We start from the raw sequence: 18,814 nt of genomic DNA, 5'->3' as shown, positions 1-18,814 counted from the left end.
GGCAGAGTTTAATTATGCCTCCATAGAGACAGCAGAGAAAGCTTTCAGGGAGAGGTGGGATTCTGTGAAGCCTTGAAGGGTGGCTTAATAGAAGGGAATTTTGCAGGGTGGTGGTGGGGAGATATGCTTGAGTAAGCAGCAGTACATTACTGCAATTAACATAAGAAAAAATGTCTCAGACTTTCACAATCATAGTTTTAGTATTTTCAGACAGAATTTAAAAGATTTCAAAATGTTGAAGTAAAGAATACATCAGCCTAATAAACCAGCCAAGAGCTAGGGATGTAGCTCAGTGGCAGAGCATTGCCTTATATGGGCAATGCCCTGGGTTCGATCCCCAGCACCACACACACGCACAAAATTAAATTTTAAAAAAACCTTTTTTTAAAAAGAAAGGAAACCAGCTAAGTTCAACATATTAAAAGTTAGAATTCACTATTTTTCCTTAGAAGAGGCTTAATTTTTTAAAAAGCAAGCTTGAATAAGTATACTTAATCTGAAATATTACTAAATACCAATTTGTAGAAAATATTTAATTCCAACTCAATAATTAACTCACAACAAGTGCCCTGCTTGGATAAATTCCAAATTACAGAGTCTACCCTAAAGAAATATTCATTTATGTTTCTTTGAGAAGCAACAGCAAATTAAAATCATCTAAAAGGATAACTATCAAGAAGGGAAAAGTACAAATGAAAAACATTATATAAAGTATAATAAAGTGAATTTCCAAAATACTCTTTCCATTTCTACTCCAAATCTTTTTTAAAAAGCCAAAAAAGTAATAGATTTTAACCTGATCTTCGACTAATACATGGGTCAATAATTTCTTAGGAATTTGAACTGGAGAGCTGTACTTAGGAATGATGTAGTACAGCACCACTACAGGTATTAATAACAGCATAGTGAAAGAACCGGTCCAGGTGACTCTAAAACTCATTCCTGGGATTTACAAGCTAATGTCGGTGTTGTCCTTAGCAAAATGAAATTGAGAGGATTCGAGTGCTTAGCATATAGATGCTATTCTTAAAAAAAAAAAAAAAGGGCAATTAATGAAAGATCTTGTGAGGCAATAGAAGTACTTGAGCATGCTCAGAGGAAGAGATAATAAATATATGAAATAAACATCCACAGTCTTTACAGTCACTCTGTGTATCTATAAGATTCTTAAATTTTGTTTGGAAACAAACAACTAATAGGAAATAGTGACTGAATAAGAAGCCAAAATCCTAATTATTTTTATCATAAAAAACTGAGGGCTGGTGACGTAGTTTACTGGTAAAGCACTTGTCTAACATGCCCAAAGCCCTTGGTTCAATCCCCAGCATCCTCTCTCTCTCTCTCTCTCTCTCTCTCTCTCTCTCTCTCTCATAAACACACACACTCACACACAAACATAATTTTCAGTAGAACCACTGTATAAACAACTGTTGCAACCTTTTATTTAAAGTCATCAATGTGTTTTTCTCAAAATAATCTTATATGTAGCCAGTCATAAAAGATCATATATCATATGAGTCTATTTAAATAAAATGTCTACAATAGGACAATTTATAGACAGAAATCAAACTAATGGTTTCCTAGGGCTGGGAATTGGAAGGGATTTTAGGGGGATGGCAAGAAGTGAATGACTGCTCATGGGAATAGGGTTTCTTCTTGTGGTGATGAAAATGTCCTAAAATTGATTGTGGTGATGTCTGCATAACTCTTCCAATTTACTAAAAAAATTGAATATGATATGTTAAATTGGTGAATTGTGCTTTATATAAATTATATCTCAATCATATACAAAGTATTTATTAATGCTTTTGAAAAATAAAGTTTTAGGTACAAAAAACCCCCAAAATTTGTGAGAAATATTACATTGATTAGTATCCTTATATACATTGGATATAGGCATAAGAATTATTTCTGAATATAAGTGTATCTCTTATAACATCTCCAACTCTTATGATCTATGGCTGGAGATGTAGCTCAGTGGTAAAACGCTTGCCTAGCAAGTGTGAGGTCATGGGTTTGATCCCCAGAACCACAAAGAAAAAAAAAAAACTTTATGATCTGGATTACATAAAGTAACCAAAACTATTAAAATGACAGAGTTCATCAGAATTCTTGCCATATTCAGAAGGATGGTGTTCTGAAGAAATGAAATATGATCATCTAAAACTGTGGAAAAGCCACCAGAATCACAACAAATCTGTTACGCATTCCTTTGTTGTTGTCTGTTGTTGTTAACTTCTCTTTTCCAACCCAAACAACAGAAAATCAGATCCCCTTCAGTATACTCTGAGAATCCTTTTTCTACCCTGGATTTGCAATACAATCACATTTCAGCTATCTCAATAATATATGTCTTTGTTAGAACTGCTATGAATGAATTAGATATTGGCAGTTTGTGGAATTTATAGGAACATTCTATTTAGTTCTTTTTTGGCAGGGGATACTGGGACTGAACTCAGGGGCACTTGACCACTGAGCCACATCCCCAGCCCTATTTCGTATTTTATTTAGAGACAGGGTCTCACTAAGTTGCTTAGTGCCTTGCTTTGCTAGGGCTGACTTTGAATTTGATATCCTTCTGCCTCAGCCTCCTGAGCGGCTGGGATTACAGGCATGTGCCACTGTGCAAGGCTCTCTTTAGTTCTTAAATTAATTTTTTACCTCTTACTCAAAGCATGTTTACATTAAAAGGATTGCACTAGTGTGAACTGAGATAGACTGACAAATGTTCTGAGATTTAGACCCTGCTCAGTTACTGGGGATTTAAATGAAACAGGGCAAACAAATCATTTCATTTCTTTCCTTAATAGAGAATGTGACCACAAGTCTGAGACTCCTTTCTGTTTGAAAATGCTTTGATTTTATGATTCCCTACTTAAAAATCTTACTTAGTTGGATAAATAAAATCTACTATTCCTTAGTCACATAAATGCACTGAGATGTGCAATCTTATCTCAATAAAAAAAGAGTACAGGAGCTGGGTTATAGTTCTGTTGGTAGAGCATTTGCATTGCATGTGTGAGGCACTGGATTCGATCCTCAACACCACATAAAAACAAATAAATAAAGGTATTGTATCTGTCTACAACTAAAAAAAAATTTTAAAAAAGGTTACATTAACTTACATTCATTCAGTTATTCACACTGTGCCTTTGCCCATACTGCAAGATTAAATCCAAATGGTAATTAAAAATGCAAATATTGTAGGAATTTTAAAAGCACCAAAAAGTAAGAGAAATAAATCCAATCACTTTCTGTGCTAAACAATCTTAATATTCACAACAGATAAAACTCTTCCTAAAGGAATATAACTAAAAAATATAAAACAAAACTTACTTGGTTCTAGCTTCTTCAGGTCCTCCAGTTTAAATTCTTCCTGGGACTGTGTGGACTAAATTTAAAATATGCATATTATATCTTTTCATTACAAAGATTTCACTGCACCCTATGTCTTTTAAGTGGCAAGAATCAAATATTAAAATAAATATATTTCTTGCTTTAAAGGTAGAAAATGAAAAGTTCCAAACTGATTTTTGGAATATTCAAGCTAATAGAAACAGAAAAAATTAAAATCATATCTTTTATTTCCACAGTGTACAAAGTATGAACTAAATCATTTAAGTGTGAGTTCAACTGATCAATTCCAATTGTTATAAAACCCTTCTGAGATAATATTGCTTTGGGCATGAATGTCTAATATCTTATCAGAACAATTTAGAATAATTCATTAAAAAAAATCCATTTACCTGTAAAGCTGCGCTTCGCAATTCCAAGCATGTTGCAATTTTGCCTATGGTTTTCTGTAGGGAAAAAAAAATGCTATAAATCCCAAGATAATTTTAACTGTCAGTTACTAAAATCAAGAATTTTTATTTATAAGAGATCTATAGGGACTGGGATTTTAGCTCAGTGGTTGAACACTTGCCTCATATGTGTGAGGCACTGGGCTCGATCCTCAGTACCACATTAAAAAAAATAAATAAGACAAAGATATAGTGTCCATCTACAATTTAAAAAATTTACAAAAGAGATCTATACTTCTTTAAATAAATTATTATTCCTTTTCTAGCACCTTGCAAATTTTAGAAAAGAGAATCAGAAGACAAAGGGCTGAGAAGTGGGAGAGAGATGAGTATATATTTTCTTCTAAACTAATATGCCATAACCAATTCTGAATCAAGTTTGGTTTGGTGATAGGTCTAGATATGATTTAAAGGGCAACAAAGATAGCCATTATGGAAAGCAGTGTGGAGGTTCCTCAAAAGATTAAAAATTGAACTACGATATGATCCAACAATTCCACTCCAGGATATATGGCCAAAGGAAAGGAAATCAGTAAGCTGCAGAGACACCTGCACTCCCATATTCATAGCAGCACTATTCCTATTAGCCAAGAAATGGAAACCTAAGAGTCCATCAACTGATAAGTGGATAAAAAAAAAAAGTGTTATATATACACAATGGAATACTATTCAGTCATAAAAATAAAGAAATCCTATCCTTTGCAACAACATGATGGAACAAGATCATTATATTAATGAAGTAAGCCAGGCACAGAGACAAGACCCACAAAATCTTATTCATGTGGAATACAAAAAAGTTGATTGCATAGAAGTTGAAAGTAGAATGGTAGTTACCAGGGGTTGGAGCCAGTAGGAGTGGGTGGGGGGATAAATAAATGCATCCTACATTTCAAAAGAAAAAAGAAAAAATTTTGAAAGTTTTTAAACATAAGAAATGATAAGTGAGTAGAAAATGTTAACTGGATTTACATATCACACAATATATACATGTATCAAAACATGTTACCCCATTTATATGTACTATCTTTGTTATCTGTAAGTTAAAATATTGACTTTAATTATTTAAAAAAATAGCTTTTTTTTTTAGTTGTAGATGGACATAATACCTTTATTTTATTAATTTGTTTTTATGTGGTGCTGAGGATTGAACCCAGTGCCTCATACATGCTGGGCAAGCAAGCACTCTACCACTGAGCTACAACTCTAGCCCCAAAATACTAACTTTAAAAAAGAAAACAGAAAATTAAAAAGGGGAAGGGCAATGAAAAGGGATTTTTGACATCAACCACCTTCTCATAAAGCCTGAAATTTACTAAAAGATATCTGAAAGATAGCACAATGGTCTAATTTAATTCTGATTAAAGCTCAATTCTGACTTGTTTAAAAACGTAGGCAATATTACAAAATCAGTATTTGTGATGAATGGTGCAAATTTTACAGTCTATCTGTTTTATAAAATAAGCTATAAAACAGATGTGATAGGGCACAGTTCTTGCTTTTAATATGCTCATGTTCTATTATGTGTGATAGAACATATACAAAATCACTATATTAAAAAGAGAGACAATCTATAAGCTTCAGCAAAATAAGTTCCTTTTATGTCCTAAAGGAAAAGAACAAGATCTATATTAGGAATCCAGTCCCAAAGACTAGGGAGAATTTCCAAATCAAAAAGTTTGGAAAATTGTCATGGTTCAATTACTTAAAATCCCCAACTGAAAGCAGAGGGATAGGTTTGAAAAGTAAAGTGAAGTAGGGCATAGTCATTCTGAAAATGGACCTTCCACAAACTCCTTGCTGAGGAATCTAGGATTTCTTTAACAATAAGTTACACAGAAGTGTGTTTTTATTGTTCTTTTTTTTTTTTTTTTTTTTAACAGACATGCCCTTAAGAACACTGTTGTGAGCTGGGCATAGTTATGTGTACCATCTACTGGAAAGGCTAAGGCAGGAGCCTAAAAGTTTAAGGCCTGTGTGGGCAACACTGTGAGACTCTTTCTAAAAAACAAACAAAAAACCCCTTGACTGTTGTGATACAGGTATGCAATGCATACATAATTTAAAGGAAAGGGGAAAAACTGAAGGAAAAATCATTAAGTTATTTCAAACTGTCTAAACAATATTCAGAATAAGAATATGAATAGTTAAGGTGGAAATGAAAAGGGGAGATTCGTGAGATTCATAAAAGAAATTATCAGGGCAGGCAGCTGAACAATGACACTGAGACTTCTAGGTCCTTCCAAAAAAGATATTTCTGAAATGTCTTTAGGAATAAGTCTAGATCATAAAAGCAAAGAACTGTGTACATCATTTACAATGCTTACAAAAATGACATATTTGGGGAAAAAAAACTGACACGTTTTTCTGAATGTATTTTATGTATGACTTACAAAATGTTTAGTAAATTGGGGATTTGGTGATTTTGTGTTTGGTTAATGTTCTTTGAAAGGTAAAAGAGGAGTAAAGGGAAGTAACAGTATTGTCCTGGCCCCTGGTGCTTAGGCTAGTGGACACTCTTTAATTACTGTATCTTCAACAAATAGCTAGGATAGCAACTCACAAAAAAACCTATTATTGAGCAAGATATGCCTCTCAGACACACAAGTAATAATATTTAATTATCTCCATAATTTTTTTTAAATTTCAATATAAAAGCTTAGAAAATATGCAATTTTAATCTGAAAAGAGATTACATTTGAAAATTATGTTTATACATAGTTTGCGAAATACTCAGGTCTATTCATCCTCTTAAATAGCTATGTATAGAAACCAGCAGTAAGCAATCTTTTCTACATAAAGTCTAATATCCCCAATCATTGTTGTTCAAATATACCACTCAACTCCAGCAAAACTAGTAAATAATTAAGTATAAATATAATAATCAAATAATTTATTAATAACAAATACTATTAATTATTAACCACTTATTAATAACTAATGAGCACTTACTGACAGGCTCTCCTAAGTGATTTATAAACATTAATTTAATTAACCCTCCCCACAACTCTGAGTTAGCTATGATCATTTTACAGGTGTGAAAACTGAAATATGGACAGGTTAAGTAATTTGTCCCAGTCATCAATGCCTTCTATACAACACACAAGATATTCAATAAAACCACACACTTCCATCAATTCCATTTAGCTATAACTTACTATATTCTTTCAAAACTGATTTTATAAAAGAATTTTGCTTGTATTGAGATGTATCAATGAGCTATCAATAATCTTCAAAATAGTAGTTAGCTTTTTTCCTTCTTGACTTTAAAATCCATTGTATTTCACACTTCAAACATTTAAGATAAAAATGTTGTACCTGAACAATAAGAGACCACTAACAAACTATTCTCACTTAAACATTTCTTCAAGTTAAGCAAAGGCAATAGCTTTTTATACAGAAATGTACTGAACCATGGCAAAATACCAACAGGCCTTATTCATAACTATTTTAAGGGACCACACCCAGCTTCAGTATTAAAAAAGAAGTGAAACACTATTATTTCAGCTGTGGCAATAACTTTTAAAACATGTAGAATTTATTGATGTCAAAATCAAGTGCTTGCTACTGAAACAGTGTCACCTTCCTTAAAATGAACAGTTCAGAAAAGTGATAAAGAAGCACAAGTTCACATATTCCAGAGTATAAGTATTGACTACTTTAATTAATGTACATTAAACCAAGCACTGAAGTGATGTTTGATTTTTAGAAAGACTTAAATCACTAGCATTTTATTCAAATTAATTGCTCATACCTAATATGATAAGAAACAGAAAACAGTATCATTTTTAGAGTATTAGCTACTTTAGTTTGTCATTGCTAAGAAAATTGAGAGCTCTAAAGATCAGTTAAAGGAAAACATGGAATAAAAATGAACAATTAATGAGCTAAATTAATTTTGCTAAAATGTATTCAATTTATATAATGAATAAAATCAGTTTAAAAATAAACATAATTCAGTACAGTCTTACTTAATCCAGACTTAACTTTTAAATATTTAAGCAGCCACTCATCTTCCATCTAGCTGTTGGAGGAGAGAAAACACTGGGGTAGAGAGAAAGTGGAAGTAGAAAGGTGGAATCGATAAAACATAAAACAAGTATATAGTGCTGGGATTCTCATTACCACCAAGTTTGACTCAAAACAGGGAAAAATTTTCTAAGTGTCATGAGACAGGATGTTCTATTTTGTCCAGAAACTTACATGAGAAAATCTACTACACCAAAGTAGGGAATTTCATGGAATGAAAGCTTTTGGCAGCTTTTTGTTGGCCACTAAACCCAGTTGTTATAATGACAAAACTATTGAAAACTGAAATGAAAGCTAAGTGAACTAATCCTGAGGGAGGATCAAATAAGAATCATAAACTCTTGTTTTAACTAGAAATCTTTGAGAATATTAAAAATAGGAAATAAATGTGAAGTTTTTATTCTATCACCAATTAATATGGTTTAGACAGATTAGTAGTTCTGCTTTAGAATTCTTTAGATATAAAATAAACATTGGAAAAATATGTTATTCTCTTAAAAATTAGGATTTATTTTAATAAATATAAAATAAATATCAATAATCTGAGATCCAATAAAACATTTATTCATCAAATATATTTGAGAGCTCACTGTGAACTAGACAGCAAAAAGTTTCATAAAGAAAGCACTTTAGTAATAAGATTGGTTTTTAAAAACCAAAAACATTTTTCAAAGTTCCACTAACTACTGAATGGTTGGCATAATTATATAACTCGTCACTGCTATCAATACATGAATTAGTATAAGCATAAGAAATATAACTCAAAATAAAACAACATTTTTGCAAAGAATAAGGTTAAAAGCATTTTCTATTTTCCTTTTTGGAGAAAAATAAATTCAGTTTTCTCTCCAGCTTATGTACAGGCATAGTATTTAATGCAGATCTAACAGTATGTGTCAAAATTTCCTGTATTATGTTCTTTAGAACACTAGATCCAATGAAATATTCTGTAAAGAAAGGAGGGGAGCTTTTCAAAAGCAAATAATTTTTAAAATACTGAACAACCAAACTCTTTAAAATATCCAACATACACATTAGAATATTAAAAGTCCAGAGAAGTCACAAACTGTGTGCAAGTAATGCCTATTGGGCTGGGGATGTAGCTTACTGATATACAGAGTGCTTGCTTGCCTAGCATGAGGACCTGGGTTCCATTCTTAGCACAACACACAGACACACAGACACACATACACACAGACACAATCTATTAATTTTTAAGAGCCAGTGTTTCCCAGAACATGTCTTGAAGACCTTTCTTTTCTAATCATTATTAACTGAAGACTTTGATAATTTTTTTCTTATGGAACAATCATATAAGGCCTATACATCAATATGAGTGTTTCTGTCTGTTGTGAATATTTCACTTGCATTTTCACAGAAATTTAAACCTTTAAATGCATATAACTTGCCTTATATAGTAGAACAGAATGACTTGGGGTCCTTCTTCAAGACCAAGGAATAGACAGGCAGACAGAAGCTCTGTCTGCAGTTACGCCTGGCAGTCAGAAATGCCTCCTGGGCAGGTATTATAAATAATATATTCCTCAGAAATCAGGCTTCCAGGAGGTATAGACCACTTCACAGGTAGAGGTCACTGGAGTTTTAGGAAGGAAAGACCTTTTAAAGTCACTTAAGAGTTCTCTAATCTCTCATTTCTTATATGAGGAAAATCAGGCCCAGAGCCAAAGCCAGGAGGCAAGACTTAAGTCTTCTGACTCTAGGTCTCAGCTCTCTCCTCTAGGTCCTGCAGCCTCCTGGATCTTTTGGAGTACAAGATCTGGGGGTCTTTATAACCAAAGACAAGCTGAACAGCTATAAATTAGAGAATCAATAGCATTATCAACACCAACTCTAGTCTCAGAATACTAAAGAAAATCAAGAAAAAGTTAATTTTTTCCTCATCACTTAACAAGGTTCATTTTTTGATATTAACCTGTTTGTTTTGTAATTTTAGAATGTTTTAGGAGGTCAAAAGACTTTAATCTCAGGCCATGTGGCTCACAGGTTCTACTCCTGAGCAACAAATGCTGGAGAAATCTAACTAACTGAAGGCAAACAGGTGACTAAAATATGGGATCATTAAAACTTTTTACATTTTTTAATTTTGTCTTCATATTCATAACATACTTCATTAACTATTAATTTATGTACCGGGATATCTAAGATTCTATTCATCAAGATTTAGATATTTTAAGTCTTATTCAATGATGCCGGCTGATCATTTCCTAAACAGCTCCTAGACAGATTTCACAAATTTTATAGAAGTGGTATAGTGTATAGTCTTTGTTCCTTTCCTTAAGCATATCAGCTATTTTCTTTGTGATAATTATTTTCCAGAACTAAGATCCTAAGTCTCTTAAATCTATTGTGGATATTAGCACTTATTAAGGAAAAAAGAAAAACACCCTTTTAAATTGCATTAACATAATATTTTTGAAGTAGATTTTAAATATTTTAAAAATACAAATATATTTGGGCAAGAAATACGGCTAACCCTCTGGGGGCTTTTTCTCCCCAAACTCCTATAACTAAGAATTAATAAACACAGGCCTATGGACTAAAAACTTGCTTAGGTTTAATTAAAAAGTTATGCAAAAAATTACTCCCATTTCCCCTTGTGCAAAAAAAGAAAAGTATTAATAAGAGTGAATTAGGTCACCAGGGTTTTCACACTGCCTTTTCTTAAGAGATGAGGAAAAGACTAACACATATTTTTCACTATCTACAAGATTAAAAATTGACTTAACACTAGTTACTCTGAGCCAGGAGAAAATGGGAGTTGTTTCCTCCCATTTCTTCTCTTCTTTTAGAATAAAGTTACTCTAAAGTATCCCCTTTTACATAATCTCTATCAGGGAATCAACTTGACATACAAAAATTTTAATTCAAGGAAGAAAGAACAGTACTGAACATTTTGCAATCATATATTTATTTAGCTGACAGATCTGTACGCCAACTTCTTGACTTGAGCTAATTTTTTTTCCATTTGTTTTTTGGTATGGGGGGTTTTGTGTGTGTTTTCTGTTTTGCTTTGAGAGGTGATACATAAAGAGTTATGAAAATTCAGAGTTAAGCATTGAGGTGGAATGCACTTATTCCCAATCCTTCTGTTTTTCCAAGTGACTCAGAACAAACTCCAGTCTTTGGGTTACCCACACTTTTCAACTAAAGTGTGGATGACTTCCATTAGAGTTAAATAAGGCCTAAATAGTTAAGTAAAGAAATTCATTAAGTGATAAGTTATATATCTGTATAAATGTTCACTTAATGTTAGGCAAAGCATAATCAATCTGATTTTTTTTACTTAAATATAACAGTTTTTTGTTTATTTTTCTGCTTAATGGACTCAAGAGCAATTTCATTTGGAATTGAATATATCTAGATATTATTTGATGGTACCTTTTGCTCTTCTGTGAATTCAGAATTGTTGTGTTGAGCTTGGGCCTCTTTTTGTAGATGTCTTGCTAATCTGTAAGAAGAAAACATTTTTTTTTTTAGAACTGAAAGCAAACTATCTCAACTGCAACAAAGTAAAACAAATTAAATCTCTTAAAAACAATAAAGTGCATAATACTTTGTTCTGTTTTTGAAGTAATTCCACATTTTCAAGGCAAATCTACATTACCCTGAGAATCAAACTTTTTACAAAAAAAAAAAAAAGTTTGTACAAAATAATGATGAAATAAGATACTTTTTATACCATTTAACTGGGACAAATTTCAGAATCTTAGAGCTGCAAAGAATCTCAGAAAGCACATAATTCAACTTTCTTTACCATGCGCTAATTTCTTCTATAAACAACCAATAAATAGTTGTCCAGATTCTACTTTAACACTTCCAGTGAGCACCAACAATAGTATCAACCATAGATACGTTATCATTCTATCAGAATTAATTTCCCAATAAGATTTGCCCAAATCCAAATTACAGCCATGACAATAATTCCATCAAAATATGCTTTTGAAACATTTTTTAATGGAAAATAAAGAAAAGCCGTCCACCAATCAAAAACAGAAAATACTGCTTGCCCAGTTATCATCATATCTAAAAATGGCAGGTAGGCCTTGAGTGAGTTTTCCAGGATGAATTTATGATGCTAGTCCAAGCTCAATGGTGAAGATCCAAAGCTATTTCTGAGACAGCAAAAGGCAAAGGCTTACTCTTATGAAGAAAGAGAGAGAAAAAAAAGACCAATTTTAGACACAGTATTTGATTAGACATGTTTCTAAACAAGATATAAAAATGGCCAATAAACACATGAAAAGATATTTAGTATCATTAGACATCAGGGAAATGCATATCAGAATCATAAAATAATTACTTTGCACCCATGCAGATGGATATAATTTAAAGAGATGAAGAAAATAATAGGCGTAGGGAGAGTACGGAAAAAACTGGAACCCCCATGCATTGCTGATGGGAATGTAAATTGGTGCCAGCCATTGTGGAAAAGTTTAATATAGTTAAATACAGAGGAACTGTATGCTCCATCAAATTCCTAGATGGATATATCCAAAAGAACTAAAAATAAATGTTCACACAAAGCACATTTACACAAATGTTTACAGCAGCATTATTTGTAAAAATCAAAAAGTCATAAAACCAAAATGTCCATCAACAAAACGTGGTACATGTATTCAGTAGACTATTATTCAGTCATAAAGAGGAATGAAACTCAGATAATATGCTAGCTACAGTATGAATGAACTTCAAAAAGATTATCCTATATAAAAGAAGTCAGATGTAAATGGTCATGTTATATGATTCCATTTACATGGAATGTCCAGGAAAGGTAAATTCATAGAGAAAGAAAGCAGATGAGTGGTTGCCAGGATATGGAGAAATTTAGAATGACTGACACCAGGTATAAAGTTTCTTCTTGGAGTGGGAGAAATTTTTAGGAATTACAATAGTGATGGTTATAACACCTTGTGAATACATTAAAGACCACTTCACTGTACATGTTAAAATAGTGAGTTTTATGGTATATGCTAAAAAAAATGCAAAAAAAAAAAAAAGCTAGCAAAAGATTTTGAAAATAAGATTGCTATTCTGGTTGAGGTCTGGGAGTAGGAATGACAGCAAGTGCTAGCTAGAAAAGGCAATTAAAGAAGAAGTTCATCACAGTTCCAAAAAACAAGTACTAGATAGGAGTTCTATTCTATGCAATCATATCCTTAAAGATCAAGTAGTATTCTCAATGGCCTCTATCCTCTTTATGAAAAGTCTGCATCCTTTATCATTAAGCAAGAAATTCTTACAAGAAATCTTAACATTTGCTAAGATAGCTCCACCATGTTACTCAGTCAAATTTTCATCCATTTATTTACTTGCTTCCAAAGCTGGAAACCACACAATATATTTTCCTAAAATGTCATTCATTGACTCATAGTCTCACATTTTTATGAATTCTTATGCAGGAGAAGGTACAAATAAATATGGCCCATTGTCCTTTTTCTGGATTTTCTTTCTTTTTTTAAACTCTTGCTGACCTATATGGACTCTTACAGGAATTCATGGTCTATACACCCTTAGCAATGTCAACTATACATCCCTGAGTTCAGGGTAGTTATAGTGTAATAGTTTCTTTATTTGAATATTTCTACATATAATTTGCTAAGAGTGGCTATCAACCTAAAAAGGATTCTTTTTTTTTCTTTAGTTTTTGTTTTGTTATTTTTTTAGTTGTAGTTGGAACCAATTTATTTTATGTATTTATTTTATGTGGTGCTGAGGATGGAACCCAGTGCCTTGCACGTGCTAGGCAAGCACTCTACCAATAAGCCTAAGCTCCAGCCCCAGCCCCTAAGCAGGATTCTTGTCAGGAAAAAAAAGTATAGCTTTCAACTCCTGTTTAAATACTAATAATCAGGGCTGGGGTTGTGGCTCAGTGGTAGAGTGCTCGCCTAGCATGCACAAGGCACTGGGTTCGATCCTCAGCACCACATAAATGTAAAATAAAGATATTGTGTTCATCTAAAACTTAAGAAAATATTTTAAAATAAATAAATAAATACTAATAATCAGAATAAAGGAGACTAAATTAAAATAATCCTGTTTTCAAAAATTAGGCAACAGATTGGGAGGAAATATTGTAAAAATAAAGAACTTTTATCTGTAGTACATAAAGAACACCTACAACTCAATAGGTAAGAGATAATCCAATTTAAAAATAGGTAAAAGATTTGAAGAGACATTTCACAAACAAGATTTACAGAGGGAAAAATAAGCATATGAAAAGACATTCAACATTATTAGTCATTAGAAAAATGTAAATTAAACCTATAGTTAAGTATACTGATAATGGCTACAATCAAAAAGACAATAATAAATGCTGCTATACAGAGAAACAGAAAACCCCTTCATACTGCTGGTAGAGATATAAAATGGTACACCCAATTTGGAAAATTTGACAGCTACTGTAAAAAGTTACATACTTAACATATGACTCAGCAATTCTACTTATAGGTATCTATTCAAGAAAAATGAAGAATATGTCCACATAAAATATCGCACATGATTGTTCAGTGCAGTTTTATTGATGATAACCAAAATTCAAATGTCAACCAACTAATGAGTGAATAGGCACATAAAACATGAGACAGCCATACAAGGTAATACTGTAAATTCACCAATAAAAAGGAATAAAATCATAAAACATGCTATGACATGGAAATATGCTAACTGAAAGAAACTATATGCACAAGATCACATATTAGATGCTTCAAATCATATGAAATGTCCAGAAAAAACAAATCTATAGAGAGAAAATATAGATAGTGGGAGTGGTTGCAAATGGGTACAAGGAATCTTTTGAATGTGATGAAAATGTTCTAAAATTTGATTGTGGTGATGACTGCATGACTTTTACTTTTAAAAATCAACAAATTATACATGTAAAACTGATGAACTTCATGGTATATAAAGCATACCTGAATTGTTTAAAGAAAAAACTTTTTAAAGCCTCAGCAAAACGCCCCCCAACCTTCAAAATCTAAATCCACAAAAGGTTGTATCATTTTAAGACAAAGTGAGACCTGATTTTGTCTACTGTGAGAAAATCTACATGTTCTGGATTTTAGATGAGCAAATATAAGAGTCAACATTCTACTGGTAAAGGTGAGAAACCTATCAAACATTTTTCTCTAGAGACTCCTCTCACAAGTGAAAGAGTATTATTCTCAAGGGGGAGTTTTAAATATACGTTAAATACATAAACAAGTGACTGATGGAAATCCCACATGATTCCAGACACAGAAATTAGAGCTTTTCAACCTGCAGCAAAGGATAGTTTTTCCTCTCGATTTGTCCCAAGCTAATATTTTTGTAAAACACAAAAATATGGTCAAGATGTCAAGTTGCTTTAAAGTTCCTAAATGTTTACTCTTTATTTCTTTTTTTATTTTGATGCAGACCAGCAGGTTTGTGGACTGGCCCCAATGCATGGACCAGCAGAGACAAAGCTTTCTAAAGATGACTAAAACCAGGTATTACTCAGTCTTTAAATTCATCTACTCATTTAACAGATATTTATTGAGCATCCGTGTGTTAGAAAAATATCTCAGGAGTAATTCTGAGGAACCTCTTACTCTGGACAAGCTTCTATTCCACTACACACAAGTTAAGAGTCATGTATGCCCAGGTAGCTGAAAGAGGTAGCCTGCTGAATGGAGCTATTGTTTTAAACTGGCCATGTGTATTCTGAATAACAATTTTAATTTGACATTATATCTTTAAATCTTCTAATAGTATTTTGGCATCAGCTCATTAATGCTACAATCTACACCTGAATCCATACATTCAATAGAATGTGATAATTATATAATATATAAATTAAAAATTATGTCTTAGTAGGACTCTGGAACACTAAGTTTACAGAAGAGAACAGAACAGATACTGCCCCCAACCTTCAAAGAACTTATAGTCCCTTAGGGAAACAATAAGCAAAACAAATACATAAAATATATTTTAGATGAAGTTTAGATTGTAATAAGTCCTGTAGGAAAAAATTAAGCAGGAGGCAGGGAGGAATGGTAGGAAAGGGAAGGGTCAGTAGAAAGAAACAGACTAAATCAGAAGAAAGGGGGGAAAAAAAAGAAAAGCAGGAGCGGGGAGAGGTGCCAGAGGGGATGTGCCAGAGGATGGAGTGGGGATGGACAGGAGGCTTTGCACTTTTAGACAGGGTGGCCAGAAAGGACCTTGCTGAAAGAACAATATTTGAACATAGACCTGAAGAGAAAAAGCCCTAAGGCAGAAGTGTGCTTCAGGAAACAGCAAAAGTATGGGAACATTCACTTTTGTTCTTCACTGACTGAAGTACCTTATTGGTCTAAAATGTTCCAGTAAACTCAGTGCTTTGGGGTCAGATACCAAATTTTATTCATCTTTCTCCTCCCAATCCTCATTGTTCAATGATGAAATTGTTTAAGTTATAGTATTCTCACATTATGGCAGTAAAAACATTCTCTTCCCACCCCTAAATCATGTTGACTATAAAGATATCACTGCCTACTTAATTAGGAGTCACATTTATCCTAGACTTTTCCTCCTTCACTCTAGATATCCAGTGACTAAATCCTGTCAATGATCATTCACATCATCATTGCAGTCCTCATTGGTCTCTTTTGCTGTAGCCTTTCTATCCAAATAGTTCTTTCAAATGCAAAATATAATTTGCCTTTATTTCTGAATATATTCGAAAATTTAAACAAACTCATTTTACACGTGGCCTGTATGTCTACAAAACTGAAGTCAATCATGACATATTTCTATTGAAATTTACACTGCAGTTTTTATAAATGGAAGACTACTCCGAATCCTGGAGTTCAAAGGATAGGGCTGAGATCCAACAATAGCTTTGTATGTGCCTATTACCTTCATTCAGAAGTTTCTAGAAATTCCAACTAAACAGCTTGCATATTCGATTTTCCTTTGTAATTTCAATTAGACATGGTATTCTTCACTTTCCATTGGGAGATCTGCTGCTCAGTGCCCACAGCTGCTAAGTCCCACAGTATCACAAGTAAGAGGCAGCTTTACATTTCAGGCTATGCAATTTTCAATATCATATAGGATAAGTATACATAGATGCTAACTGGTTAGCATATGGAAGGGTATGTTCACCAATGAAAGAAATTCTGAAATTTGTCCAATTCACTTACAGAATAACTCTATCGATGCTTTATCAAACAAGCACCTTAAGCATTTATATATTAGAGAATACCAGATTTGGAGTGAAAAAAAACTTCCAGACTTCAGTGATATCATTTTGCGATTGTGAGTAATCTGTTAACTTGAATTTCAGTTTCCTTATTTTGTAAAATGAAAAATAATTATATTCACTGGACAGTTGTAAAAGCAAATGAAATCAAGTGGAAGTGAAAAATAAATGTCAAAAGTTGTTAGGCACAACCAGATAGCCCAGAGCATAGTTTTTTTCAGGTACTTTTTGAAACTACAGGCAATTCAAAGTCAGAAAGATGGGGTAGAAAACATATACACATCTAAATTATGTTGGTGGTCAGATAAAAACAACTATTGTTCAGGAGAACAGAAGTTTGGATTTTCCAAGTACCAATTTTGTATTCTTTCCAAAAGGTGTGTGTGGGGCGGGTGGTGGTGGTGAATTTTACTCGTGCATGATTTCATATTCCATGAAACCTCAAACAATAATTTGTTTTAAACCAATAAGCAAGTAATGGCAAGTTTGGAAACAATAGCATTTTAGTAGGCAGTTCTTAAGTTCAGTAATGTGTTCAAGAAATTAAACAAGGTTTTTATACATACATAAATCTTGTCTTTTCATTTTAAAACCATCTTTAAAGTTTTTGGGTGAAAGCAGGAAGGGCAAAAAAAAAAAAAAAAAATCAGTCTTAGGTTGATAAAGGAAACTGGTACCCACATGTACCCTGAGGCTATACATTATACACAGGAAAAGGAGGAGGGATCCTAGGAGGGAGGGGCAGCTCCTGTGCGTGGTCTATTAATTCACATTTTGCTCTCTTCTGTTCACATCCTGCGCGGACTCCACCCAAAGAAACCGAGCGAGGGGGTGGGTGGGACTCACAGTCCAGCAAATAACAGTCCCAGAAACCGAAACGAAATCGAGGTGGAATTGTGAAAACACGGCTCACCAGAAAGTGGGGTGGAGAAGCAGCCCTAGAGCAGACCCTTCTTTTGGCAGAAGGAGAGGCATCCCTGGCCCTCGCTGCTTCCTGGGGGTACCCAACTCCTCTCTATCAAAACCAGTTCCCTCCTCTCCTACACATAGGAGGGAGGAAGACACACACAGAGAGCAAGGCCACTCATGCCTGAAACGTGGGCGGAGAACGCACAAGTATTCCTTCGAGATTCAAAGAGAGATTGGGGGGTGGCAACCTGGGAGAGGCGGAGGAAAGGAAATTGACTGCTGGGGGCTCCGGGAGACACTCGAAAGGAGCTAAGTAGGTAGTCTGTGAGAGCCGGCGCCCCAGCGAAGGACTACTACCTGTTGAATGGAACTGGTCTCGTGGAGGTGGAGGGGGAAGAAGGGCGAGACACCCCAGGGAGCGGACCCTTCTCCAGAGCAGCCTCGCGGGGCCAGTGGGATCTCAGTCCCCCGTGCAGGGGGCCCCGCCCTGGGAAGCCTTGACTGCAGACACTGTGATGAGAGACACTAACAGAAACAAGGGGGAGGCGGCCCACTGCAGCCGGTTTGGCCCGCTCCCGCGGTTAGTCACTCACATCTGATACTCGTCTATCGCCTCCACCAGCTGGCCCCAAGAGTCGAAGTCGGCGCCTCTCCTAAAACTGGCGCCCCAGCGCTGCAGCAGACTCCGGGTCACCTCCGACATGGCCGGTCCCCACCCCGTCCCCTCCCGCCCCTACCCAGCAAGGCCGGGCTCTAGGGCGCCATCCTCCCCGGGCCTGGCCCCGACATTAACAGAGCCAGGAGGAACCGCTAAGGCCACCACCACCACCCGCCGAGGAGCCGCCCAAGCCCATTT

General features: G+C 34.3%; 1 protein-coding gene across 2 annotated transcripts in view; it reads right to left on the bottom strand.

Annotated features, from left to right (window-relative positions):
* Nucleotides 1-18,800, bottom strand: part of Aida (axin interactor, dorsalization associated) — a 42,680-nt gene extending 23,880 nt beyond the window's left edge. For both annotated transcript variants that reach the window (XM_076831658.1, XM_076831659.1), the window contains exons 1-4: nucleotides 18,552-18,800; nucleotides 11,229-11,298; nucleotides 3,747-3,800; nucleotides 3,337-3,391 (exon numbers count right to left, since the gene is read on the bottom strand). In XM_076831658.1, the coding sequence (XP_076687773.1) occupies nucleotides 3,337-3,391; nucleotides 3,747-3,800; nucleotides 11,229-11,298; nucleotides 18,552-18,661 (289 nt within the window). In that variant the 5' untranslated portion in view covers nucleotides 18,662-18,800. The remainder of the gene's footprint in view (nucleotides 1-3,336; nucleotides 3,392-3,746; nucleotides 3,801-11,228; nucleotides 11,299-18,551) is intronic.
* Between the last annotated feature and the right edge of the window lie 14 nt (nucleotides 18,801-18,814).

Source organism: Callospermophilus lateralis, chromosome 13, assembly GCF_048772815.1.
Source record: "Callospermophilus lateralis isolate mCalLat2 chromosome 13, mCalLat2.hap1, whole genome shotgun sequence".
In the NCBI taxonomy this organism is placed as follows: domain Eukaryota; kingdom Metazoa; phylum Chordata; class Mammalia; order Rodentia; family Sciuridae; genus Callospermophilus; species Callospermophilus lateralis.
This window is presented reverse-complemented; position numbering and strand designations above follow the sequence as displayed.